The following is a 26,393-nucleotide window of genomic DNA, read 5'->3' as shown; positions in this document are numbered from 1 at the left end:
ACAGTTCCACGTGGCAGATATTAGTTGTACAAATATTTTCGAAACATCTAATCTCTTAATAAGGACTAGTAACTACCAATGACTATGAAGTTATTCTTAACTACACTGTAACCAATTGCTGTTAATTTACAGCCAATTTCTAACAGTAATCAACTGTATTAATGTAATACGGTTTTGTACTGTAGTCTGCAATGCATTGTGGGCTGGCCCATTTGAAGCAACTGCACAAAGGCCCTAAACAGTATCCTAATGTTTTAAATTACAGTACACTACAGTATTTTTTGGAAATCTGCAGTTTTTCCAGAGGAGGACTGACTTCAGAGGACATGTGCTACACATCAACAAGACGTCCTGCTTCATCTGCATCAATCCAGTTGTGTCTCTACAAATTAGACGGTAATTAAAAACAATATTATTTTCCTCTCAGTATGTTATTCATACAGGTAACGTAGCATTACCGAAAATAAGGTTTGAAATCAAACTGATGCTCTGCAAGCTGTCTAGCTAGCCAGTCTATGATTCTAAAATGTCACTTATCAATGAGGTTGAGATTTGAATAGCTCAAACATTTGTATTCACATGCATTTTAGAGTCACCGTTTAATCAAATGCTAACCGTTTAATTTCTTAAGACTGGTAGCAGTTGTTGCTAGCTAGCTAGCTGATAGCCTTTTGTCCCTTGTTAATAGCTTCAAATGCCACAAAGAAACAAAGAAACTTGAAGGTGGGAATGGTTAGGGGATCATTTAAAGTAGAAAGGTGGTTTATTTTCCTCCTTAAAAACCATATGGTATTCATAATATGGGTGTCTTTGTCTGTTCCCTACAGGTGTCTGCCACCACAGCTGATGTTGAGACAACCCTCACTGTACCTGCAAGTCCTCGCCTGATACTGCCTGGTATGCATGTCATTGGTAGACATATTACACATTAGATTGGCCATTGTTTTTTGAATTTACAGATGTTTACTCAAGGTGAGAGGCATTCTGATGTTGCTATTACTTGAAGTTTCAGGTGGAACAGGGCAAGTCACTACTGGACGCTGGATGATCACCCTTGAGGGCCGTGTTATAGCTGAGAGCATCACACCAACTTTCTTGACGGGACTTGCTGCTGTGTTTGTGATTTACTATACATTCAACCTTCAATACCAAGAAGAGGCGGCCTGTACTCTAGAATTCATTCAGAGGTAAGACTCATTTAATTTCCTTGTCGTCATTATAGTATTTTTTTGGACAATTACTATTCTTGAAACCTTAATAGCCACAAATCATTACTTTGCACAGTTAAAAAGATAGTTTGGATTCTTTAGCAGAAGATGGTATTAGTTACTTACCGGTATTTACACAGACATTAACTCAGCAGAAGATTGGTCAGGTACCAAAAACATTTCAAGCCACAACACACACAAAAAAAACATGAAGCATTCATACCTATATTAAGATAATTCTGCTGCTTGATGCTCCTGTCCGATCTCTCTGTATCTTAAAAATATTTTCTTTGTTGAATTACGTCAGATTATTACTATGCAGTGGAGCCAATTCTCATATCACGCTGCCTATGAGCTTTATTAGAGGCGTAATATGTGAACTGGCTCCAGTGCGAAGTAATACTGCCAGTCACTGGCAATTTTCAACAAATAATATAGTTCCAAGATATAGAAAGGTCTAATACGAAAATCCAGCACCGGAATTACACAAAATACCTCATGACATCAGAACTGGTTAGTAACTCATACCACCTTATGTTAGAAAATTGAAACTACCCCTTTAAGACTACAAAGTGTTCCTAATAGTTTTTCATTCCGTCTCTGATTTTACACTATTGTGATTTTAGGCGCTTCATTGGTATTAATCCAGAGAGAGGAACAAAGGCCATTCGGGGCAAGGTTGTCTCCAAGAAGACGGGTGTGATCGTCCAGAAGAAGTCTACCACCGTCAATACACACGTCTCCTCACTACTGAAGAACCTCCTGGACTTTGAATGGGACTTCATATAGGTCAGTAAACTCTCTCTCGTCTCTCACTCTCTCACTCCATATGTTGTTTTGACATACTGACACTTTGGTATTATCAGCTACATAAGCGTTGATTGGACGTTGTTATTGTACATTCCTGACTCTAGAGTTATTTTGATTAATTATTTTGTTTGTTGTTGTTTTACAGTGGCAACACTGGAATGTATCTATGGAGACGAACAACCACCAGCAAGGTGATGGCCATTTCTACCTGACCCAGAAGATTCCTCTATAAATAAGGACTGTCCACAACCACCCAGACTTTTCTTCATGCACCTACCTCACAGGACTCTTAAGAGGTAAAGCACAAGCCTACCTTCACTTTATTTTTTTCAAGATGTTGATATTGATGTATATTTTCTAAATGGTCTTAATGCTAATTTTCAAAATGTCCTGACTGATTAACTTTTAAAATGTTGTTCATAGTATAGTTAGTATAGTTTACAAATGTTGCTGATTATGCATATCTTCGAAATGTTCTTACTGATGTATATTTTACAGACAGTAGAGAATGCATTGCAGTACATTTAGATATTGTCACTATTTGAAACTACTTTTTGAGAGAACATCAACGTATCTCAAATTATTCTTTATAGGTTATTTCTTTTGTATTAGTTACCTTGGTATTCAACTATTTAATTTAAAACTTATGTCTCAATTGTTTTCAAGTCGTTGACATGCAATTTAGGAATTCAAATGTATTGCCATTGTTTCAGGCAGACATGGCAGTTTTTAATTTGCTACTAAAAAATCTCTTTGGCTTGTTTCGCTGCCAAACAAGCTGGGTCGTCCAAGTGTTTTATTTTGGTTATTATTATTTTTTACACCAGCGATATTTATGTTGACACTGTCCTGTTAAATAAAAGTTTGTTTGATTTATATCCTTTCTAAGTCGTTTATTGCTTATGTTGCATAATTTACATGATAATGCAGATGTCTGTTGCCCACAGAAAAATAAAGTTGTAATGTTAATTGCATTGCAGATTGATATTTTAGATATTCTAAGCTGTTAAATTGAGTTATTGTATTATCAATGTTGCCAGTATACAGTAAACACTGAGAATTTAAAGTAATATAACTCCTTAATCAGAATGTTACTTCAAATAATCACTGAAAAATACTGCATTTCTACTGTAATAGACTGAAATATTTCAACAGTATGACTACTGTAGAATTACAGTATGTTCCTGGCATCTCTGCTGCCAGCATTTTACTGTAAATTGAAAAAAATACAGAAACACACTGTATTATAATTTTACAGTAATAGGCTGTTAAGTATTTCACGGTATGAATACTGTAGAATTACAGTACATTGCTGGTGTCTCTGCTGCCAGTATTATACTGTAGATTGAAAAAATACAGAAATATACTGTATTCTACTTTTACAGTACTATGCTGTTATGCCATTTCACGGTATGAGTACTGTAGAATAACAGTAAAGAGCTGGCGTCTCTGCTGCCAGCACTTTACTGTTATTTAACAGAGAAATTTGTTACAGTGTAGGCCAATTTTAAACCTTCAAACAGCTGGTGCAACTGGCTCCTGGTCTTACCTCCGTGAGAGTTTTGGATATTGGCCTTTCCCCGTTTGTTACCACCCTCACTCCGGCTTCGACCTTCATCTGCATCGATGTCTTTGGCTGCTTGGGAGTCTTTCTCCATCAGATGCATCACCAATATTGTCTCTAGGAGGCTCAGCAGCATCAGAGCAAAAATCCCAATGCAGTAGAGCGCTGGGGAGGGAAGCAGCATCAATAACTACTCATTGACTCAGTGCAATCAAAGGAATGACTATGAGCTTCTTTACCTATAAGAGGAATTCTGTTTGAAGTGGCAGGCAGAATTTCATTCAGAATAAGTTGTAACACTGTGACAGCAAGCAGCACGGTGACCTTGAAGCTGAGCTTCTCGCCCCCAGTGTCTGAGATCAGAAAGGAGGCCAAGTCCAGACACAAGAAGAACAGGACGGGTGTCAAGAAGTTGACAATGTAGAGGATAGACCGCCTCTTCATGGTGATCTGTGAAAAGATGTTTGTGTCAGATGGTTCAGATGTTGCTTCTTTTGCACATCTGGGAAAGGCAGCTTGAAATACTATGTAGTACCAGGTTTACAAAATTAAGGTAATCTGCACTAATGTGCTCAGCTCTCCCGTGCTAAAAAACGAAAACAGGGTCATTAAGTAAAAGTACAGTGGAAGACTAGACGTACTGCACTCAGATTATTACTGGAGTAAAAAGCAGTAAAATGATTTGTTATATTTTCAGATCGGTTAAAGAAGGAAAAGGAAGGAAATAAGAGTGAAAAAGAGAACGAAGGAGGAAGAAAACAAGATGTAAAGAAGGAAAGGTTGGTGGACAGGATGACAAAAGACAGAAGGATATAAATAAGGAAAGAAAGAAACTGAAATATACCCATCTACATCTGGCTATACGTACAGTGTAAATAATCATGTCATGGCCGACCACCATATCACTGGCGTTGTTAGCGGTAACTGTCATGTTGATGAACAGCCATTCGTACTGGGTCCGCATCAGCTCACGAGACCACTCTGTGGCCTCTGAAGAGTTGTCGCTGGGCTGGAGCCGAATGTCTCTTGCTGAGGTGGGAGAGAAAAGAGCTGTAAAGTTGTTTTAGTTGAGATAACAAGGAAAGATTAGATGATAAGTGGTGGGATCTGGTGGTGTGTGGTGGAGACAGTGAGCTGGTGCAAGTTTGATTCATAGCCTAAAGCCAGTAGGGGCAAACCCAGGACGTACAACACAAGACACGTCATCATGTCGAAGAGAAGACAGAAGCATGAGCTAGAAAGCTATTTTGGTTTACAGTTCAAAGTCTGAGGCTCTTTTTGTGACGGGTGGCAGGTTGCTGTTTGACTGACCGAGTGTAGAATAGAATGGGAAGTTGCATGTATTTTTTGGGCCAATGCAGTCCCTTGCTGGAAGCCCCTGCATTGCGGTGTCATAAAAGTTCAACAGATCAGACTGGTCGCATTCAGCATTCGTAGTTATCCCTACAAAGAACATTATGTACAACAAACAGCCATCTTTCAGCCAGGAGAACACTGTTTGTTCCCCAAGTGAAACGAGAAGTAAATGTTGATTTATTTGTTACGTAACGGCACTTCCATGGTTTTTTTTACCCAAGCGACTATCTTTTCCTAAACCTAACTAAGAAGCTTAGTTTCCTGTGAAGACGGAAGTTTATTTTGAAAAGACTGTACTCATGTAACTCAACGAGATCACAGGACATAACATTGTCAAAGCTGGAGAGAAAAAAACAAGCAGCTGAATTTCGACTTGTTTTTCCGACTTATTTCCAATAATAATATACCTCACTTCTGCACCGACTCAACCAGTTACATTTATTAAAATATATCGATGCATTTTCGTCTTGATGTTAACACCGTCACACTCTTGTAAACACAAACATGCTCACCAGTGTGTACGACAGACTTGAAGGAGAGGTTGCATCTCTGTATGTCGAAGGGGAATTTGTAAATGTGCATCCTGCAGGTGCTGACCAGCACCTGGTCGTTATGGACTTCAACAGCACCTTTATCATTGATGGTGAGATAAGGACTCGGAGGGGCTTTGTCCTTCTCCGTCCTTTATGAGAACACACAGACGCATGCAAACACAAAAACACACATGATGGCAATTTCTTCAGGACGCTTTAAAAACTACAGATGCACCGATATCGATCAAATACCAGTGCTCTGTTTCCCCAAAATTCAAACACTGTATGCCTCACTATGGGGAACTCACTGAAATAATGTCTATGCACGGTAACGTGATTAAATTTAGCTCGTAGCTTAAAACTGAGTTGTCACCTTAATATGACTGAATGTAACTAATAGTGTAAACATTAAATTTCATGATAGCATTGACAAAGAAACTGTATTTAATGTGGACCGGTCACGTTGCTGAGACCCAATCAGGGTAGTTTATCGGCATGGATTAGATTAAAAACTTTATGCTTTAAACTGCATTTCACAGGTATTCTGTACTACAAAGCTAAATCTACCAAATGTTGAAAATAATAAGAGAAATATGACAGTATGCAATAAATCAAAATCCTTGTTGGTGTTTGGTTAGATATTTATTAATAATGAACTTTGTAATAGCCACCCATGACACTTATTCGTCAACCTTTACTTGTGATACACTGTGATACAGTGCTTTGATGGAATTCAAAATATGTGTTGATTGTTAAATTAACAGATGATTACAAGAAAGAAAACGAGAATACCACGGAAGCCGAGAACGACCAAGATAATTATTTTGTGATCTTGACAAAACTAGCCTTCTTTATACCGTTGTCAGACTTCAGTCAATGTTGAACACAGGCTGTAAATAGCAGCTGGTGTTCATTTCCCTCCAAATCCAACTACGGTGACTACTTATCGAGAAATTAACTTTTTCTATACCTTAGGCACAACTACGGGAGCAATTTTGGGGTTAAGTGTCTTGCTCAAGGACACATCGACATGCGACTAGCAGAGCGGGAGCCGGGGATTGAACCGCCAACCCTCTGATTGAAAGACAGCCCTGCTATCCACTTAGCCACAGTCGCCCACATAGGCATTCATTATACATGTAAATTATAGATTTTTCGTGCAAAGTGAAATTAGTTAATACCAGTATGTGAGATGCACTTTTCCATCCAATGCAAAAAAAAATCAATAAATGTACTCTCTGTGTGTGTGTGTGTGTGTGTGTGTGTGTGTGTGTGTGTGTGTGTGTGTGTGTGTGTGTGTGTTCAACTTACATCTCTTCAATAGTGAGATCAGGCTTCCAGAGAATTTCAGCAGGAAGAGAAACATTATTGATTCCACAAAACTCATTTGGATCCCAGGAAATGTATTCGTTGTGCCACCTCTACAGAGGAAAACAAGTCAAAAACAGGAACAAGAAGGGAAAGTGAGAGAAAGAGACAATACATTTAAACAGCTCTGATAAAAACCAACAAAAATATACCATTTGAAGAAAAACATTTCCCTGCAAAAGTTCAGTCTCTACTGACAGAACTCACCATGACCGTCCAAACATAAGGGATGAATTTCTGGTCTTTTTCAACCTGTAAACAACAAAAGTGTGAGAATCTGTCCAGCCAGAGCAACACTTCAGACAAGACCAACAAATCTCTCAGGGAGCTCGTACCAGCACAGAGGTCTCACAATGCTCTGCGTTAATAAATTAGAATTTGTTTTCCTAAACTTCACGTTTCTGTAGTTACTGCTGCCTTTGTGGTTCAATATAAGTGAAACACAATCGATCGCGCGCGTATCATTTGAAATTTCGCCCAATGTGCTCAAGAGTTATGGCAGTTTACTACAACAATTTGTCAGCTGAAAGAAATATCGAAAATCGACTTGGCCTATTCTGACAAATGGTAATTATCATTTGAAATTTTGACAAATAAAGCTTCAATCACTTACCACATCCAGAATGGCGTATAGCACAACTTCCAGCGATACCAATGTGGGGCGCTTGTAGTTTTTAACGGGGCGGGTCATCGAATACAACTCGTTGTTTTGGGTCAGGTTCAGGTGATTTAAAACATCCTGATAACTGCAGTGACGCTCAGAGTAAACCCCATCTACAGCAGAAACATCAGACATCATTCTCCATGACAGAAGGAAACATACTCCTATAAAACGTCTTTTAGATTAGATTCTCTTATGTTTGGATGGCTTGGAAATGTATTGTATGTCCTTTAATTGCATGTAATTTAGAAGAAATGACAAACATTGGTCTCTGTGGGTAGCCATGCATAGCTTCTGAATCTATTAGCAAACCATGAAAAACACAAGCTCAGAAATATCTGAAGTAACATTCAGTGCTTGTGGTCGCTGAAAGGCCATTTTGAGTTGGGCGTTGGCAGAACTGTGGGGGTTTGATCTCATCAGTCCACTAATGATTTTCAAATGTGAGCATTATTGCAGTGATTTGTGCCATTTGTCACCCAATTCAAAGTACAATTTGTATCTCAAATCCTGCTATAAAAACTTGATTATGTTAGCAAACGTGTGTTAGTTTCTTTTAGTGTTCCTATAATAAGCTAATAAATAAAAGTTATTAAAAACCTAAATACATTTTTAATATAGCGTCCTTTTGTTTTGTTTTTATTTGAAATGTCACACTGGTTTCACTCTGGAATTCACATTTGTCAACAGGAAACACTTCAGACTGGAAGCATTGTTTCTTCATTCATTCATATATAAACATCAGGCAGACACATGCCAATTACAAAAATAACTGAAAGTCATATTAGCTTTCCAAGCTTTTAAATATTTTCAAAGTTTAAAAAGACAAAGATTTGTTTTTTTAATCATCAAGCCACAGGAATGTTCAGGAAATGAGTTTAGCCTTTATCCAACCTGCAGGAGTTGCCAGACATTGTCCAAGCTTACCTGTGAGGAAGAGCAGAAAGAGGAAACCAGTAAGCATCATGACTGCAACACCAGTGAGAATCCAAAGTCAGGGAGACGTCTGTAGTTAGTGTATCCCTGTCCTCGCAGTGTTGTCTGGAAATGTCACCAACTCTGTTGCGGGAATAAACCCACTGTCTGATACCGGAGGAACGCCGGGCCAACTGAATCACTGATCATTTATGTGTTCTTTTTAATAACGTCATTAGTCTGAAAGCCAGACCGCGGTCACTCCCACAGTGGTCATTACATCATGTTTCAGTGGTCTTTTAGGGGAGGAATAAGAAGCTTGGAGGCCCCTGATGGAGACAAAATGGGCTGTAATTATGTTTAATGGTAAAAATAAGTACAATTACTGCAACTAATAAACATTTTGCACACACATCCAGGCAGAAAATACATTGTCAGTAAAACCTGAAACCTGTCAGAGATATGTTTTATATTTTGTAACATGTTATTGATGTATATTATCTTCCTAATTGATGATTAATTACATTAAATGTCTGTCATCACACTCTTACCTTTACTTGTCTCTAATGTATACGTTATATTATGTATATATTCTAGTTAGTATATGTGTGTAGTTACTTTGAAACTAGAGATTGAGACCATAAACTCATGTTTACAATGTTTACTGTGGTAATAAATCAGGTGAGGATTAGGGTCCTTTTCTCTTAGATTTCCATACAATCTGACTTCTTTTTGCAGCCAGAGGAGTCGCCCCCTGATGGCCATTAGAAAGAATGCAATTTTAAGGCAATTCAGCATTGGCTTCACTTTTCAGACCCAGGAGGTGCCGCCTGGGCTGGAGGGAGGTGCTGGATGTGAGAGTGAGGTGACGGGGACAGGTGGTAAAAGTCAGAAATCATCTGGTGGACAAGAAGAGAATGACAATGAACGTAGTTGAGGAAGTGGCTGGCTGGAGAGACACAACGTGAAAAGAAATTTGGGGACATTTTGCTGAAACAACTGATGGCTGTATTGCTAAAAGCTCAAGTCAGTATGTCAACATGCTGATGTTTAGCTGTGATGTTTTGCCATGTTCACCATCTGTGTTAACATTAGCGAAAAATTTGAGCTGAGGGGAAAGTCACTCCTTTTGCAGGTATTTGGTCTTAAACCATCCTCTGGCATCGTCTGGCAATCTATAAAATAGTTCAGATATTTCAGTCTGGGCTGAAGTGGTGGACGGACAGACCAGCATTGCCTAACCCTAACCCTAAAAAATAACATCCACTGTGATTCGATGTAGTGAAATACATCTTTGTGTCTCAACAGGTTGGTGGGTGTATTGCTGGGGACCAAAAGACGTGAAACGTTGTAGTTGGTGCAATTTGGCCAGATGGTTACGCTGAAACAACAAACTTTACATTTTGGCTGGTGACTTTTTAACCTCAAGTCTCATAAGAAAAATGTAATTTTTTGTACTTGATTCTGTTGGTCCAGATGAATCCATTTATATAAGCCACGCCCATTTGCTTCTAGATTTTATGCTGTGGTTCGGGGCTTATATTACAAAAAATGTCATATCTCCTGAACGTGTTGTGCTATTGTAACAACATTTGGTGTAAATGTGTAGATATGATGTCTCAGTAACAATGACAAATGCTGTACCACTTGGCCAATAGGTAGCGCTGTAGCAGCATCATCCGACTACAAATCAAGGAATCTGTGTGTGTGTGTGTGTGTCCTTTGCATCTCGAGAAGGACAACTGCTGTGTCAGATACACGGCCAACGACAGGCTTAAACCCGATAATCCGAAAGCACAATTTATGAAATTCACAAAACTGACTATATTGTTTAAATTATGTTATTAATTTGTGCGTAAAACTTAAGAGAGCAGAAATTAACAAGAGCATGAATTAAGTACTTTGGAAAAAATTATGTAACAACATTTTTAGTTTTACAGTTAATGTGTACGACTGCAATTCGAGATCACAAATTAAAGTAACCCCGAGCACAAATTTGTAAGTCATAATGTGATAGTATTTAATGTTCTGTTAATTTGTGCACACAACCTACCAGCTGTGAGACTTAGTATTTTTAAAACTATTAAAAAAGTATTCTCCATCCATCCATCCATCCATTTTCCACCGCTTATCCGGTGTCGGGTCGCGGTGGCAGCAGGCCAAGCAGGCCGACCCAGACCTCCCTCTCACCGGCAACATGTTCCAGCTCATTCTGGGGGATCCCGAGGCGTTCCCAGGCCAGCTGGGAGATGTAATCTCTCCAGCGTGTTCTGGGTCTTCCCCGGGGTCTCTTCCCAGTTGGACGTGCCTGGAAAACCTCCAGTGGGAGGTGTCCAGGAGGCATCCTAATTAGATGCCCGAACCACCTCAGCTGACTCCTTTCGACGCGAAGGAGTAGCGGCTCGACTCCAAGCTCCCTCCTGATGACCGAGCTCCTTACCCTATCTCTAAGGCTGAGCCTGGCCACCCTACGGAGGAAACTCATTTCGGTGGCTTGTAGCCACGACCTTGTCCTTTCGGTCACGACCCAGAGTTCGTGACCATAGGTGAGGGTAGGAACGTAGACCGAGTGGTAAATTGAGAGCTTTGCCTTCCGGCTCAGCTCCCTCTTCACCACGGTCCGGTGCAGCGCCTGCTTTACTGCTGCAGCCGCACCGATCCGGCTGTCGATCTCCCGCTCCATCTTACCCTCACTCGTGAACAAGACCCCGAGATACTTAAACTCCTTCGCTTGAGGTAGGCACTCCGTCCCCACCTGGAGGGAGCAATCCACCGGTTTCCGGCAGAGAACCATGGCCTCAGATTTGGAGGTGCTAACTCTCATCCCCGCCGCTTCACACTCGGCTGCAAACCGCCCCAGTGAATGCTGGAGGTCATGATCCGAGGAGGCGAACAGGACCACATCATCTGCAAACAGCAGAGAGGCGATCCCGAGACCCCCGAAACTGACGTTCTCCGCCCCCAGGCTGCGCCTAGATATCCTGTCCATGAAAATCACGAACAGGGCCGGTGACAAAGGGCAGCCCTGGCGGAGGCCAACACCCACCGGGAACGTGTCTGACTTATTGCCGAGAATGCGAACACAGCTCCTACTGCAGTCGTACAGAGACCGGATCGCCCGTTGTAACGGGTCCGGCAACCCATACTCCCGCAGCACCCCCCACAAGACCCCCCGAGGGACCCGGTCGAAAGCCTTCTCCAAGTCCACAAAGCACATGTAGACTGGTTGGGCAAACTCCCAGAGCCCCTCCAGTAGTCTTGCGAGGGTAAAGAGCTGGTCCACTGCTCCACAGCCGGGACGGAATCCGCACTGCTCCTCTTGAATCTGAGGTTCGACAAGCGGTCGGAGCCTCCTTTCCAGCACCCTGGCATAAGCCTTCCCCGGGAGGCTGAGTAGTGTGATACCCCGGTAATTCGAGCACACTCTCCAGTCCCCCCTTTTGAAGATGGGAACCACCACCCCGGTCTGCCATCCCATGGGCACTGATCCCGACCCCCATGCGACATTGAAGAAGCGTGTCAGCCAGGACAGCCCAACTATGTCCAGCGCCTTCAGCATCTCAGGGCGGATCTCATCCACCCCCGGCGCCTTGCCACCAAGGAGCTTTTTAACTACCTCAGCGACCTCTGCCAGGGATATGGGTGAGCCTCCCCCTAGGTCCTCAGGCGCTGCCTCCTCTGCAGAGGACATGTTGGTCGGGTTTAGGAGTAGCTTCAGTTGTAGAAACAGACAACAGGTAGGGTCAGTCCATATCAAATAAACAGAAGAGTTTCCCATGTTGAAATACAGTATGTTGGGGAAGTGATGCGTTGAAGTTTCAATCTTCTGTCAAAGAATGAAACGTTTTCCGATTGTTTTACTGCCGTTTCTTTCAAAACCACAGCTAAACACATCCACATCTCCTCACGAACCTGCAGGAAGGTGCTGGATTTTGAATGAATGCAGCCAAAGGCACGCTTCATCCTACTGCGGCCTGTCTGCTCTCTCTTTGTCTGTGACTTCGCTCTGTCACTGACAGTCAGATGGACTGACCAGGGAAACACATACACAGACGCACATAAAAGCACAGAGCAGTGTACAGTCCTCTGCAGCTCCCTCTCTAATAAGTCGCCGTATTCGCTGAGCCCAGTTTTGTGCAATCCAATCACATCTAATTTAATTTGATTTAAATCCAAGGAACAACTTCCAGAAACACTATTGTAAGATATTTTATTTACGTTTTCATTCAGCAAAATGCTGAGTGAATTTGAGTTCCCTCTGGTAAACGTTATGTGGTGTGCATGTCTAGCTTTTATTGTGAAAAGTAAGAATGAAAGGAGTGGATCTGGTATGCGCTACCTTTGACAAAGATGAAAGGATTAATTAATTTTGTCCTCTGGGTTCAGATTAAGGAGCCTCTGTGTTGTTGTTCATTATAGTGTATTATATGTCTGTTCCACACAGTGTTTGGTTGATGTCTTTATTTGCGGAGCGAAAAAACAAACCTCGTTCAAAACAAAACAAACATCCATCGCTCCTAAATTTGACGTAGAAAATGAAGAAAGCTCTGTTGATTCTTGCCGGATACATAGACTTTATTGAAAATGTAGATATAGAAAACTCCATAAATAAGACATTACATTTCTCAAACCATAAAAGAAAAAACACATTTACATGTTTTCAAATAATTGTACATTTGTTATATAGCATGCATGCTGATTATAATGAGTGAACAAACACAAATCCTTAAATAAACAGGGCATTGACTACATCAGATGCAGAAGAGGTTACTCCTCCCCTTTTTTGAGAGGCAAGCCAAAGATCAAAATACATTTTAAAAAGTAGTTTGTTGAAATAAACCATTACCAAATCCCAGTATAATCCACACAAAAAATCCATGATTGAAATTCTGATTAAAATGCTTAAACCATGACACCTGCAGGATAGTGAAGAAAGTGGTTAAGGACAGAGGAGGACGGGCTCCTGCTGTCTCCCTTAGGGCGGGACCTCTTCCAACAATTTAATGTAATATTTCTCATGCAAATCTGTGATTGACCAAAACACGTATACGTTACATCATACAGTAGAATATCAGAGGAGAAATTATGACATGCAAATTGTGATCCGACACACGGCAGGACAAGGTAGAGGGGGGGTGAGGACGAGGGTTCTGTAATTTATCGATACCATGTTCACTTCCTTTCTGTAAAATGATTAGAACTGTTCGTCAAAGGTTTTTCAAATTTTATTTCTGATAATATATAATTAACGCAACATAATTCAAATGTTTTTGAGTTCAGTGTGACCGCTCGAATCAAGAAGACCAAATCAGAGTGTCTGCCCGGCTTAAGGTGTCGATAATAATAATAATAATAATAATAATAATAATAATAATAATAATAATCTGTTGATTGTGGCAGCTCTGTAATGAGAGCAATGAATGTCCATGGTAATTGGAGCAATCACTTAACAACTCGGCGAGCACTACTGGTCTTCTGGTTTGTTCCATAGTATAAAGAGAACACTCAACAACACACTGACAGCTGTGACATAGAAAAAGAAGAAAACTATGTTGACTATTTTAGCCACTCTGGTCCAGTAGCCGGGCTTCCCTTCTTCCTTCGTGCTGTGAAGAACCTGAGTCAGTGTTTTCTCCATCTCCTTCAGCTCATCTGAGATCTTTTCCAAAGCATTGAACTCCTCAGTCGGTTGGCTGCTGTTGTCCTGCAGAAGTGGTTTAGTAGATTGGTAATTAATGAGATTATGGAGCATAAAAGATTGCAAGCTGCTACATTTGATATTCTGTTTTCTGTCCACTGTGATGAGATTAAAAGGGTTGGTTCATCCAAATTAGTCCTTCAACAGTTTTTATACTTTCTTATTTTTGTTTGTTTTGCTTTTTAATTCAGGTGAACAGACCTTTTAAAATGCAACACAATCCTCACCTCTTTGGACAGTTGTTCAGACGGAGTTTCATCAACAGACACATTGCAGACAGAAGGAGTCCTGTTCTCCAACTCTGAAAGAATACGTTTGATTCAATGACAGTAGAGAATGTAGATTTGAATCAGAAGTTTATAGAATTTATGTTAAATCTCACCTGTACCACAGTTAGCTTTTCCAACTTTGTCTCCACAGTCCTCACTCAGGCTTTGGTCTTCATCTGCCTTATTGGCTTGGGATGCAGAGTCTTTCTCCAACAGACACATCACCACAATGGTCCCCAGGAGGCTCAGCATCATCAAACCAAAAATCCCAATGCAGAAGATGACTAACGAGGGGAGGCAGCATCATTAATGTGGACGAATAACCACACATGCATCAGTACATGTGCTGTTCCTGCTCTTGTGAAGGGTAGGCCAATTAAAGGAAAGACTCTGACCTTCCTTACCTATAAGAGGAATCCTGTCTGAAGAGGCAGGCAGAATATCATTGAGAATAAGCTGCATCACAGTGACGGCAAGCAGCACAGTGACCTTGAAGCTGAGCTTCTCCCCCCCAGTGTCTGAGATCAGGAAGGAGGTCAAGTCCAGACACAAGAATAAGAGGATCGGTACCAAGAAGTTGGCGACGTAGAGGGCAGACCGCCTCTTCATGGTGATCTGTGAAATGATGTTCAGAGGTCAGTCAATGTTTACATTCATCAAAGGCTGAACCCAATCAAATACAGGTACAACAAGGTAATCTGACCCAACCTGCCCATGTCTTCAACAGTGGAGTAAAAAGCACTCAAGTTGTTTATTAGATAAAAGTAGTAATGAAATAAGAAGAGTGGAATTATTCATTCAGATTTCTGCTCAAGAAAACAAACAGGGAAATACTTAAGTACTTTAGTAGTTTCTGTAAACTATGAATATTTAAATCTATGAATTATCAATCAATTCAATCAAGAAAGGGAGGAAATAAAGAACTAAAAGTAGAAGGAATAAATAAGACAAATACAGGTAAAAGACAGGATGAAAAGTAGGAACAAATTAAAGAAATGGGACTGATGAAGGTAAACAAACAAAGAAGAAAGTGAGGCAGAGAGGAAGGAAAGAAAGAAAGAAGACATTTAATTCTTGAGCTTTTAGAAATCTCTTGATCTATTTTCTTTGACAATTTGAAATATGCTTCTTGACTCTGGGAGTTCTGTTGTCAGGGACAGTAGCTTCTGGTACGGTCACCCAAGTGAAATCAGTAGCAGGTGAGAGGTCTGAAATGCATTTATAAAAAAACGTAAGAATCAGCGACTTTGAGAAAGAGCTACCTCACCTGGATGTGGACACCAGGGCTCTCTAGGAGGAGAGTTGGGCTCAGCCTGAAGATGTGACATTGTGCTGCTGCCTTTTTGGAGCACTACCTGCAAGGCTGGATGTCAGGTGTACTGAAGATCTACATTAGGGCCTGACTGTTGTATGGGCTTATGCACCAAACAGCTGTTTGGATTATCCAGGCTTCTTTGAGTCACTTGACAAAGATTTAATAATTTATCTGTTCTCTACATTTTCCACATATCATTTCCAATTTCCTTTATGCTTATATGATAGTGAGGCGGCCGTAGAACATTTACTTTCCACCTCTGTGTGTGTCTGTGTCCAGAGATACTTACAGTGTAAACCACCACAGGTAGATCAGAGTAAAAATTGTCGACAATTTCTTTACTCATGGTCAGGTTGGTGAGCAGCCACTCTGACTGGGTCATCTTCTTGAGAGACCACTCAATTCTCCATTTGGTGTCATCAAAATAAATAAGCCTCATTTCAGCCTCTGAGTTGGGAGATAAAATAAAAACTGTCAGGTTTCCTTGCATGTTAACAAAGGATTGTATCGTACGTGTGTTCAGGTGACAAGAAACTCTAAAAGTCATTAAAGCACACACATTCAAACACACATAAGTACACAAACAATGCAGAGGAATTAATAAAACTTTGAAGACAGCAGGTTAAGGGCTCACCAGTGAGTATGGTGGACTTGAAAGTTAGTTTGCAGCTCTGAACTTCAAAGGGAAATTTGTAAACTTCCATCGCGCAGGTGCTGACCACCACCATGTCGGTCCAAAGAGAGACCCCTCCGTCAAAGTCAAGGGTGACACGAGGACTCTCAACCTTATTACTCTCTATCCTGAATGAGAACAAACACAAATTGTTTTAGCTGAATGTCACATAATGTATCATCTATAACCAGTGGCGGCTGGTGGAAAATTTTCTAGGTAGGGCCATCCTATCAATTTCAGCAAACATCCCAGTATGATTTAATGCAAACAAATTAAAGTATCAAACACGCATTACAACTTTGCAGTTAAATATTTAACATTTATTCCAACATGAAAAAAAGCAGTAAATAACACTTATATAATATAACATAACATGTTTATTTATTGAGATGCCCCTATGGACCTTGTTATAGGAGGTAAAGATCAGGAGAAGTAAACATGAAGTGTAATTATGAATACTGATGTTAAATTAAGCTATGATGAGTTTTCACTGTTAATTTACCATCTCTATTAAATGTTGATGCCTCCATGACCAAGTTAAGCAGATGAGACTGAGGACAACTATGTAGAAGAAAAGATGTTCACTTTGCCTAATATGTAGCTTGCTAATATAAACTGCTTCATAGACCCGCCTCTTTTGGGCAAAAACGATTTTGCCCCCCTAGCTGCGCGTTCTGAGACGTGTCGTGCACACAGGCGGAGACCACGAGCAGACGAGCACACAGGCGGAGAGGATGAGCAGGAAAAGCATATATTTTGCGCAGATATCACATTTTACACATATTACTGGGTACATTCCACAGTTCAAAAACACAAATATTGACAATTTGTATAATTTATGATTATATAACACTCCTTTAATGCGTTTGAGCCCTAAAACGCATTAAAACGTATTCAAGAGATACAACTGGGGAGGCTCGACTGTCTTCACTGGCGTCCATGAATCGAGAAGGACTTCTTACTGGAAGTAAAATGCACGGATGTACTGAACAACCAAAATCAAACTAAATCAAGGTCCTTGAACACAATGATATTCAACATAATAACTTTACCTGTGTAATAACTCATTTTACTAATGTTATATTGTTAATCCACTATTGTACTTATATACAGTGTATATATAAGACTATTCACCAATTAAAATACAATACATTTATGCAATAAATATTATTGTAAATAAATGAAACATGCTTTTGGATATTAATATGTGTGATTTCTAAACAATGATTTTTATACGTGGATTTGTGAGGATGCATATTCAAACTTACATCTCTTCAATAGTTATATCTGGTGTCCACAATACAGTCGGAGGAGGATAAATCCTCCTAATACCACAGAAATCATGACGATCCCAAGAAATGCCAGGATCTTCCCACCTCTGCAGAGGAAAACAAAGGAAAGTGCATTGAAACAAAAGTCATTTGCGTAGTTCAATCAAAATGTGCTTTCTTTGTCTGAGAGAACTCACCAAATTAACCGAAATGTAGGAAACAAATTGCTCGTCCTTCTCGTTCTGTGAGAAAACAAATATGTGTTAAAAGATTTGTCAGCCAGACATCCTGACAACGGTCATAAACTCAGCACAGATTCAGTGGTAATACAAGTTTCTAAAAGTTTGCAAACATCAGATTTCAGAAGACAGTTTTTAAAAGGCCCTCCAGATCAGTCAGATACTCAGTTTTATATTTTGCACCCTCAGTTGAAATCAGGTGTAAGGACTGTGTGAGCACCTCCATGCGCACCTTCTATTTTGCTTAATTTATGTGCAGCGCTGCAACGTGCAAAAGGACTGGGTTGAGGTGAATATTGATCAGCGGGTGTGGTGATTATTAAATACTCACTCACACAGTCACAGCACTGGTCTAATGGCTATAAAACAGCTGTGCCAATCACAGTTAAATGTAACAACGGCAAGCTTTACATGAATATAAATCACCATACATCACCACCATAAGACGAGGCTTTGGTGTTTTAATTTTCAAATCTATGAGGTCACTGTTTCTCACGCCAATAGGCTGAAGAGACTAGTAAACTTATAAGTGGGGAAGAGGCAGCAGCATAGGGCTTTATGAAGCTCTAGCATAAGCTCAGTCAGGAAGACTATACTCTTGCATGCTTAAGCCCGTATTTCTTTCGTACATCTGCCATTCACTTCTCAGTCATGCTCACTCATACTTTCCTTGCTGTCATTGTTTGGGGCTGTGAATCATGATATCAGCTGTTTAGATCAGCTGGTCTCTTCTATCCAATAGCACAGCGACACAATTACATCGTTAGCTTATCATCTTGCTGCTGTCTCCTTTAAATCTGATTGTCTCTCTACCTTCAGTACGTTCATGCTGCTGTTACGCGCCCCTCCACTAACACAATCACTAATGCTGACCTAAAGACAAAGCAACACTGTCTGGGCTGCCAAGTGAACATAAGACACACACACCCAGGTCTAATCATGCTGCGGTGGGTCTGCCTCGGTTGAGTTTCTTGTGATAAAAGGCTGAAACACCCAGGGACGTCGAGGTACACAACTATAGATCTGTCTGAATAGTAGCAACATCACATAGTGGTCATCTCCAACAACAACCCCACTCAATTCAATTGTAGTTCAGAAACGTCAGGGATTGCAACACCCAGTCCTACTAATCAATATGAATTTCATTGACTGACTTAGTTTGGACATTCTTCAACTGCATTTGGATCTGCAACAAATCAGCATGATAACAGACAATCAGGCTGCTGAATGGCTGACAGCAACTATGGTTTTTGAAGAATATCTTGGACCCAAACGCAGCAACGGGATCTGTTCAAAGATTTTACAGAGAAATTGAAAAAATGTACAGGGTCACAAGTCAAGCACTGGTCAACACCAGTAAAGGGGAGATGGTTAGCCCAGCGTTTACATCTCACTGCCATCTTTGTGTGAGTGTGAATGTGTGAATGAGAAGCAGAAATTGTAAAGCTCTTTTGAAAAAAGCTCTTTATAAGTGCAGTTCATTCACCAAGTTAGCCACCAATTCTAGGAAAACTGTAAGACATACTAATATTTATGGGCAAAAATAAACAAAAAAAAAAAATCACCTTATCTCCAAAGGATTTGTCTGTTCGTTAGGACCTAACGGACAGACAAATCATCCCCGGGAGAGTGAATTAAATAATAAATAAATAAGATAACTTAAAAGCTCTAACCTCTTACAACCTTCAGAATGTTATAGAGCAGCATGTCCAGGGTTATGATGCGTACTAATGTGAGGCAAAATTATAAAGTTCTTCATAAATTGCCACATGTTGATGCTTAAACACAGAACAATAATTACTTGATCGTTGGCCTATGACTAACTTTCCAGGAGATACAATTAGGTTTTGTAATATCCTGATACGTCACAGACAGAATATGAACCAATATAACTTCAACAAGAAATTTTAATCATAAGCAACAACTTACCACATCTAGAATGTAATAGAGCAGTACCTCCATGTATATCCAAATGGGGAATTTACTTCCAGGCCAGATCATGGACTTGTCAATGTTTTTGGTCAGGTTCAAGTGCTCATAAACATCCCGATGGGAGCACTTATTGGAGGATTTCCCATCTACAGTGAAAACATCAGGACAAGTTGAGTCTTAATAGTAAAGAAATCAGGAAATGTAAAGTTCTTAATTCTTTCTTTAAATTATACCTTCAGATCGTTGATTTGTGTCAGCCATGTCTGTACTATTTACATCGTCCTGATGGTTCATCTGAAGTTTTGGATGTTCTGAGGAATTGTTGGTACTTCCATCTGACAAAAATAAATAAAAGGTGTACAGGTTTTACCCTGATTCAAGTGCAGAAGTTTGAATTGTCAACATTTAACAAAAACTCTCTCAGAACACAAGAAACGTTTGTGTTGTTAGATTGCCTTTGCTAAAAGGTTTTGACTTATTTTTCCTTTGAATAAATAATATGATCAGTAAACCAAAACTGATGAATAAATATTTTCCCACTGAGCTCTGGTGGGTTTTCAGATATCAGTCTCTGAGATGTTTGCTTCTACTCTAAACAAATGGAGTGGAGTGGGATTTTGTTAGTGGAGCTCACAGCCCTGTAAAATGACAACTGAACATTTTAACAGCAACGTTCAATAACAGTGTCCCTGTTCTGCTGAATTATCCACTTACCACACTGAAAAGCTTTAGGAAATAGATGTTGCTTATAGTGTTATTATTTTTAGTCTTTTTTTAAATTCTGTATCATAAACTAAAGTGTATTGGGGTAGCAAAAGATATTTCCCTCCTGCATACATCATACAGAAATGTTACATCTTACCTGTGACGAGGAGCAGAAAGAAGAAACCTGCAAGCATCATGACTGTGAGAGATCTGCTCAGTTGATGAGCCTCCCTGTCCTCTGGAAATGTTTAATGCTGTAATAATAACCCCTCCTTTTATTGGAAGAGGGACAGGAACATTTTAAGGCCAACCTTTTGTTTTTGTATTTTTTAATCTCAGTCTAATAATAGCAACACACCTTATGCAATAAAAGCTCCCAGGAACTGCAAACATCCTCCACATTAGGCCACCTGTTGAACGAACAAAGTTTAATGCAGGTGCTTTGTCTGAAAGAAATATTATGTCATGTATAAACTAACAAACTACAGTTTATATCTATCTACAACAAATCTACAACTAATCTCAGGTGTGACTGGTTACTTCTCGCTCCCTCTCTCTCTCTCTTATTAGAGCTCCCTCTCTAATAAGTCGCCGTATTCACTGAGTTGAGCCCAGTTTTGTGCAATCCAATCACATCTAATTTAATTTGATTTAAATCCAAGGAACAACTTCCAGAAACACTATTGTAAGATATTTTATTTACGTTTTCATTTAGCAAAATGCTGAGTGAATTTGAGTTCCCTCTGGTAAACGTTATGTGGTGTGCATGTCTAGCTTTTATTGTGAAAAGTAAGAATGAAAGGAGTGGATCTGGTATGCGCTACCTTTGACAAAGTTGAAAGGATTAATTAATTTTGCCCTCTGGGTTCAGATTAAGGAGCCTCTGTGTTGTTGTTCATTATAGTGTATTATATGTCTGTTGCACACAAAGTCTTTGGTTGATTTCTTTGTTTGCGGAGCGAAAAACCAACCTCATTCAAAACAAAAACAAACATCCATTGCTTGTTTGCCGTGTAATATTCGTGCAAAGGGAATGTATTCATGACCAAAACAGCAGCTAAAAAAATATATTGATGTGCACACAAACAAAAATGACAGGAGAAAAGAAGGAAATTAAATTTAGCTTTGGGTACAGCTACACATAATAAAGAAAAAAGTTCATCTCAATAATTTTTTCTTTATGTGGCAATAACCACCTTTATGCATTGTTCCATTTAAAAAAAGCTAATAATCAAAAACAGACTGACCACTGTTATATAGAAAATAAACAAATATTTGTTGACCTTTTTAGCCACTCTGGTCCAGTAGCCGGGCTTCTCCTCTTCCTTCCTGTTGTTGAGGAGCAGTGACAGTGTTTTCTCCATCTCTCTCAGCTCACCTGATGGTACTCTTCCATCAGTTTGCGGGGGACGTAGGCGCTCGGTGCTATTGCAACAGCATTTGGTGGAAATGTGTAGATATGATGTCTTAGCAAGAATGACAAATGCTGTGCCACTTGGCCAATAGGTAGCGCTGTAGCAGTATCATCCAACTACAAATCAAGGAATCTGTGTCCTTTGCATCTCGAGAAGGACAACTGTGTCAGATACGCGGCCAACGACAGGCTTAAAACCCACAGTGTCCATCTGGTGTCCATCGTAAAACGGTCAATATTGTTGACATTACACTCTTCATTTGTGCACTGGATTTAGTACTCGAGAGACAAAGTCAACACAATGCGTGAGCATGAATTTCAAATTCCAGAGCTCAAAAATGAATAACTTGAGAACGCAGAATTCAAGAGCTTGAATTAAGTTTTTTGTAAAAACAACAATACTGTTTAACGATACATTTGCCAATTTATAGTCCAAGGCACGAATTTCTGTTAAATTATATGCACAACCTACCAGTTCTGAGACTTAGTCTTTTTAAAACTAAAAAGTATTCTACGATACACATTAAATAATGACGAGTCCAGAAGTGATGGTACCTTGGTAGGACACGTACAGATTCTGACGGGATTAATCCTTTTGTATCCTGAGACATGAACAAACACAAAATCTTTTCATGTTATGTTTGCAGAACAATCAAACACGCTATTTCACATTAATCATGAACTGAATGAATAGATGATGGAGCTCCTCCTGTCACCACCTCAGGATATTGTTTGCTTATTATATCTCTTAACAATAGTATAAAGACTGTTGTGTGTACTTTAAAAAAAAGTGAGCACACATTGAAGTTTTTAATCTTCTAAGCAAATACAAGGCATGTAGCATCAGTACATATCAAGGTATTTAATTAATGTTGATAGCTAGCTCGGGAAACTCTACCGCTCCCAGCCAGCAGTAGTCCGGCACGACACCAGCCGTAAAGCCACAGCTCGTTTTCTTTATACTCACAAACTAAACAAACGATATATAACTTGTAAATGAGCTGCTGGTAGGTGGGTTTTGTTTTGCTTCAGGCAGAGCCAGACAACTGTAGTTTTCAGCCATTTTGTTAAGCTAACTAGCTCTTTAAATACAGTCCCTTAACTTTAAAATAAGATTTGTGTTTGTTTTCGCATATCTTTTCACAAACTGCAGGCTCACATCTCATAAATGAAGAGGTCTGGTTACCAGAGCATTTCTCTAGAAACTGAAAACTGAGTGGTTTCACAAAACTAAGCGAGGTCCCATGAGCTGTGTTCATTGTTCCACATCTGCAATGAGTTAAAAGCTAAATTAGCAGAAAAATAAAAGCTTGATACATATAAAATACCTAAAATGGTGTATTGTTCCATGACCTATGACATCATCATTTGAGCTATTAACTATTAATTTGCAATTTAGCGTCACATTAGTCGAAGAGTAATACCAACCAAATGTCAAATGGATCCAATAAACTGTCTCGGAGGAGTTCAAAAGAAGTTAGCATAAAACAGGAAAACAATCTAAATTCTTAATGGATTACTACCGGTTGGGCGGAGTTAATTCAAACCAATGTCAAATATGTCAGAATGATTAGAGCAATGAGAATACCAAATGTGGTAAATATCAGAGGAACTTTGCCCATCATAAGGCCATGCAAACATAAGAGGGGCTACGGAGCCAAAACACACATGAACCCAATCATATATTCTTGCAATGGCCACAGGTTTTGATGTGTAGGCCAAGTTTCATGCACCAAAAATGCAACAGAAGGCTAATCGTAATTGGGGGGGGGGGGGGGGGGGGGTATAGAGTCAACGTACCACAATTAAGCTCATCAAATCAAATATAAACCAGTTTGACTATGGGTCATAAGTGTCATGAGTTTTTGAGCATCGATCACAAATGGCTGACTTTTTGTTTGGCAAACTCTTTAAATACTGAAATCTGTTCAGAGTTATAACTTTATATTAAATTTCATGAACATCAACCCACTTTTAACTCAACCCTGTTTTTAGAATGCATAACAAGTTATTGAAGTGGATTGTTCTTTTACTGATATGTTTAATTGATGATTAATTATATAAAATGTCTTTTATCACATTCTTTAGCGACACAAGTGTCATATTAGGTTGTAAGGTTGCAAGTAATATAATAATATAATATAGTTGCATTTGGAGGCAAAGTTTTGTTTAACATTTTGTAGCTTTCATTTAAGTGAAATAATTGCTTATTCAGTTTCTGTAATCATCAACTTTGATCTCACTCCTACTGGGAAAAGACCAGTACCATTGAGAGGAATGTGAAAACACAAAGCTGGCCGTCTGCAAAAAGTAGAGCTCACCACCGTGTGGCGGTACAAAGAAACAGCCAGCGGATGCTGATGGGATCAAATCTGGTGAAGGAAGTCAGGGACACATTGAAACTAATATCTTTTACTCCTGGTTTTGTTAAGGATTCAAAAACGTCCAAGAAGCACGTTTCATATGATGATGGCATACAAATGAGTTGCTTTTACCAGGAAGTGATGTGTCGATAACGATGATGGCATGATTAATAAGAGCTCAATCACCCTGTTTTCTTCTGTGTTACAGATTGTGGATCTTTTTCATCTTTACTTGAAGTACTTTTCTTTTGCTCATGTCAACATAAGAACCTGAGGTATTTTTTCACAAACAATGACACTTGAATCAGCCGAGTGAAGACTTTATATAAATGATACTATAATTTAGTTTTTCTCCCAACTCCTCTCACAGTTGTTGTCCAGCTTTGTTTCGTCTAGTAACCGATTGTTAGTCTACAGACACTAAAGTTATGAGATTTTTTTCAAAAACAAGTCTGTTAAATTGGTGGTCCATGATCTGTAGAATGTAGTTTTATGAACACCCTGGTTACGTTTTGGTTAGATTTAGGGGAAAGACTGGTTTGGGTTTGTAGGTCAGGGAACCTTCGTCCACATGGTTTCAATAATAAACATCAAGGTTAAGGTTTGGGAAACATCATCGTCACACAAAACAGCTGCTTCAGCTGTGTAAGAGTCCACTGTTTTGTGGACCGATCCACCTCCTCCCTACATAGACATTGTCTAAAGCAACGTCACCTCACCTGGTTCCCGTCATAATTTCTACAACTGCTGGAGGGTTTCGTCACTTCAATGTAAACAAAACTGTCACGGCCGGAGGATTCTGGCTACAAAGTGAGGACGACCCAAACGCATGCAGACAGAGTTCAGGGATTTATAGAAAAAGTGTAGAGACATAAGCTTACTGGCATGAGTATGAAGTCCAAACGAAAGAGGTGTGGAGAGCTAGTTACTGGTTCCAGGTTCCAGGATTACAGGATTACAGGATAGCGGGATCAGAGGATCAAAGCAAAGAAATTAAAAGACAAAGCAGCTATGTGGAAAAGGGCCAATTAAATATCTGCAGGGCTGATTAGGAAAGTGGATTCAGGTGAGCTTGGGGGCGGGGAAGTTCAGGTGACTGGGACTGGAGGGAAAGGTGGTTACTGCAGGAGGGAGTGGCTGGATGTGAGAGGAGGTGACAGGAGAGGAGAGGGAGGAGGAGCTAATGTCCAACATGCTCTCACATGCTGATGTTGAGCAGGTATTTGGTCATAAACCAAAATATTGAACAACTTGAAACTCAAACTACAGATGGAAAAACTGTACAAATATATTTTCGTCATATTTGCTCAAACTGTCAGAATATCCTGATTGTAGATGAGACAGGTAATCTGTGAAGTAATCAGGTCCCTCTGCTACATTAAGTGCTCCTCGGGGCATTTGTAAGATTCCAAAGCTTCTGAAGACGAACAACCAAAATCACCAACATTTCCTGCAAACATGGCTAAAACTAAATTGCATCAACTGTAATTCAATGTGGTGAAACATTGAAACATGTAAACCTGAGTGATGAGTGTGCACGTGTTTATGTCTCCTCTTGTTATTGCATCCACTGCAATAACGCCAGAGTGCCCTTTCTGATGATGTGATCATGACATAGAGGATATCAGGCTGGAGAGGACGAACGTGATTGGTTTAAAGTCTGAGTGACAGATGAGCTGTGAGGTGAAAGTAGACAGAAACAGCACAAGATGGACAGATCTGTTTGTCTGAGAGGAGAGTGAGATAATGTTACAGTGTAAAAGATATGCCATCAGTGAGGTCAGTGAGTCTGTGACTAAGACTGTCGACAAAGTGAAGGATTGAACTGGAGGCAGAAAAGTTTCATCTCCTTCAATCGATTGTCCTGATTGGATGAAGTGAGATTACATCTGTCTCTGTTCGTAGTGCACACAAGATTTCGAGAATCACATCACCGGACACAGCTGCAACCTTCACTCATACAATTATATCAACCTTTTTAAATGCTGATTTTAAACCTACAGTGGAAGTGTCTTTAATAATTAAAAAACACATCAAGGTTATTGTTATTTATTTTAGCCAACAAAAAGATTCCAATATGTTTAAAGTGGTCATTGTTT

General features: G+C 39.7%; 2 protein-coding genes and 1 long non-coding RNA gene across 3 annotated transcripts; 1 reads left to right on the top strand and 2 right to left on the bottom strand.

Annotated features, from left to right (window-relative positions):
* The first annotated feature begins 1,100 nt into the window (after window positions 1-1,100).
* On the top strand, window positions 1,101-2,883 carry LOC142952038 (uncharacterized). Its single transcript, XR_012954636.1, has 3 exons — window positions 1,101-1,187; window positions 1,835-1,997; window positions 2,164-2,883. It is a non-coding gene; the product is annotated as an uncharacterized LOC142952038 (long non-coding RNA).
* A 530-nt stretch (window positions 2,884-3,413) lies between these two features.
* On the bottom strand, window positions 3,414-7,635 carry LOC142951309 (5-hydroxytryptamine receptor 3A-like). Its single transcript, XM_076092807.1, has 8 exons — window positions 7,453-7,635; window positions 7,047-7,091; window positions 6,783-6,892; window positions 5,451-5,620; window positions 4,451-4,611; window positions 3,822-4,032; window positions 3,568-3,747; window positions 3,414-3,484 (listed from the first exon to the last, which is right to left on the bottom strand). Exons 1-8 carry the CDS (start codon window positions 7,633-7,635, stop codon window positions 3,414-3,416), a joined length of 1,131 nt encoding a protein of 376 aa, XP_075948922.1.
* A 6,244-nt stretch (window positions 7,636-13,879) lies between these two features.
* Window positions 13,880-25,027, bottom strand: LOC142951308 (5-hydroxytryptamine receptor 3A-like). The gene is given in 13 exon segments (XM_076092806.1): window positions 13,880-14,119; window positions 14,341-14,414; window positions 14,541-14,666; window positions 14,787-14,997; window positions 15,987-16,144; window positions 16,332-16,498; window positions 17,639-17,748; window positions 17,839-17,883; window positions 19,810-19,958; window positions 20,046-20,147; window positions 20,353-20,365; window positions 20,367-20,403; window positions 25,014-25,027. Coding segments are annotated over 13 exon segments (1,446 nt in total).
* Between the last annotated feature and the right edge of the window lie 1,366 nt (window positions 25,028-26,393).

Source organism: Anarhichas minor, unplaced genomic scaffold (assembly GCF_050575085.1).
Source record: "Anarhichas minor isolate MPS153535 unplaced genomic scaffold, ASM5057508v1 ptg000017l, whole genome shotgun sequence".
In the NCBI taxonomy this organism is placed as follows: domain Eukaryota; kingdom Metazoa; phylum Chordata; class Actinopteri; order Perciformes; family Anarhichadidae; genus Anarhichas; species Anarhichas minor.
The sequence above is the reverse complement of the archived record's forward strand: the minus strand, read 5'-3'. Positions and strand labels throughout refer to the sequence as shown.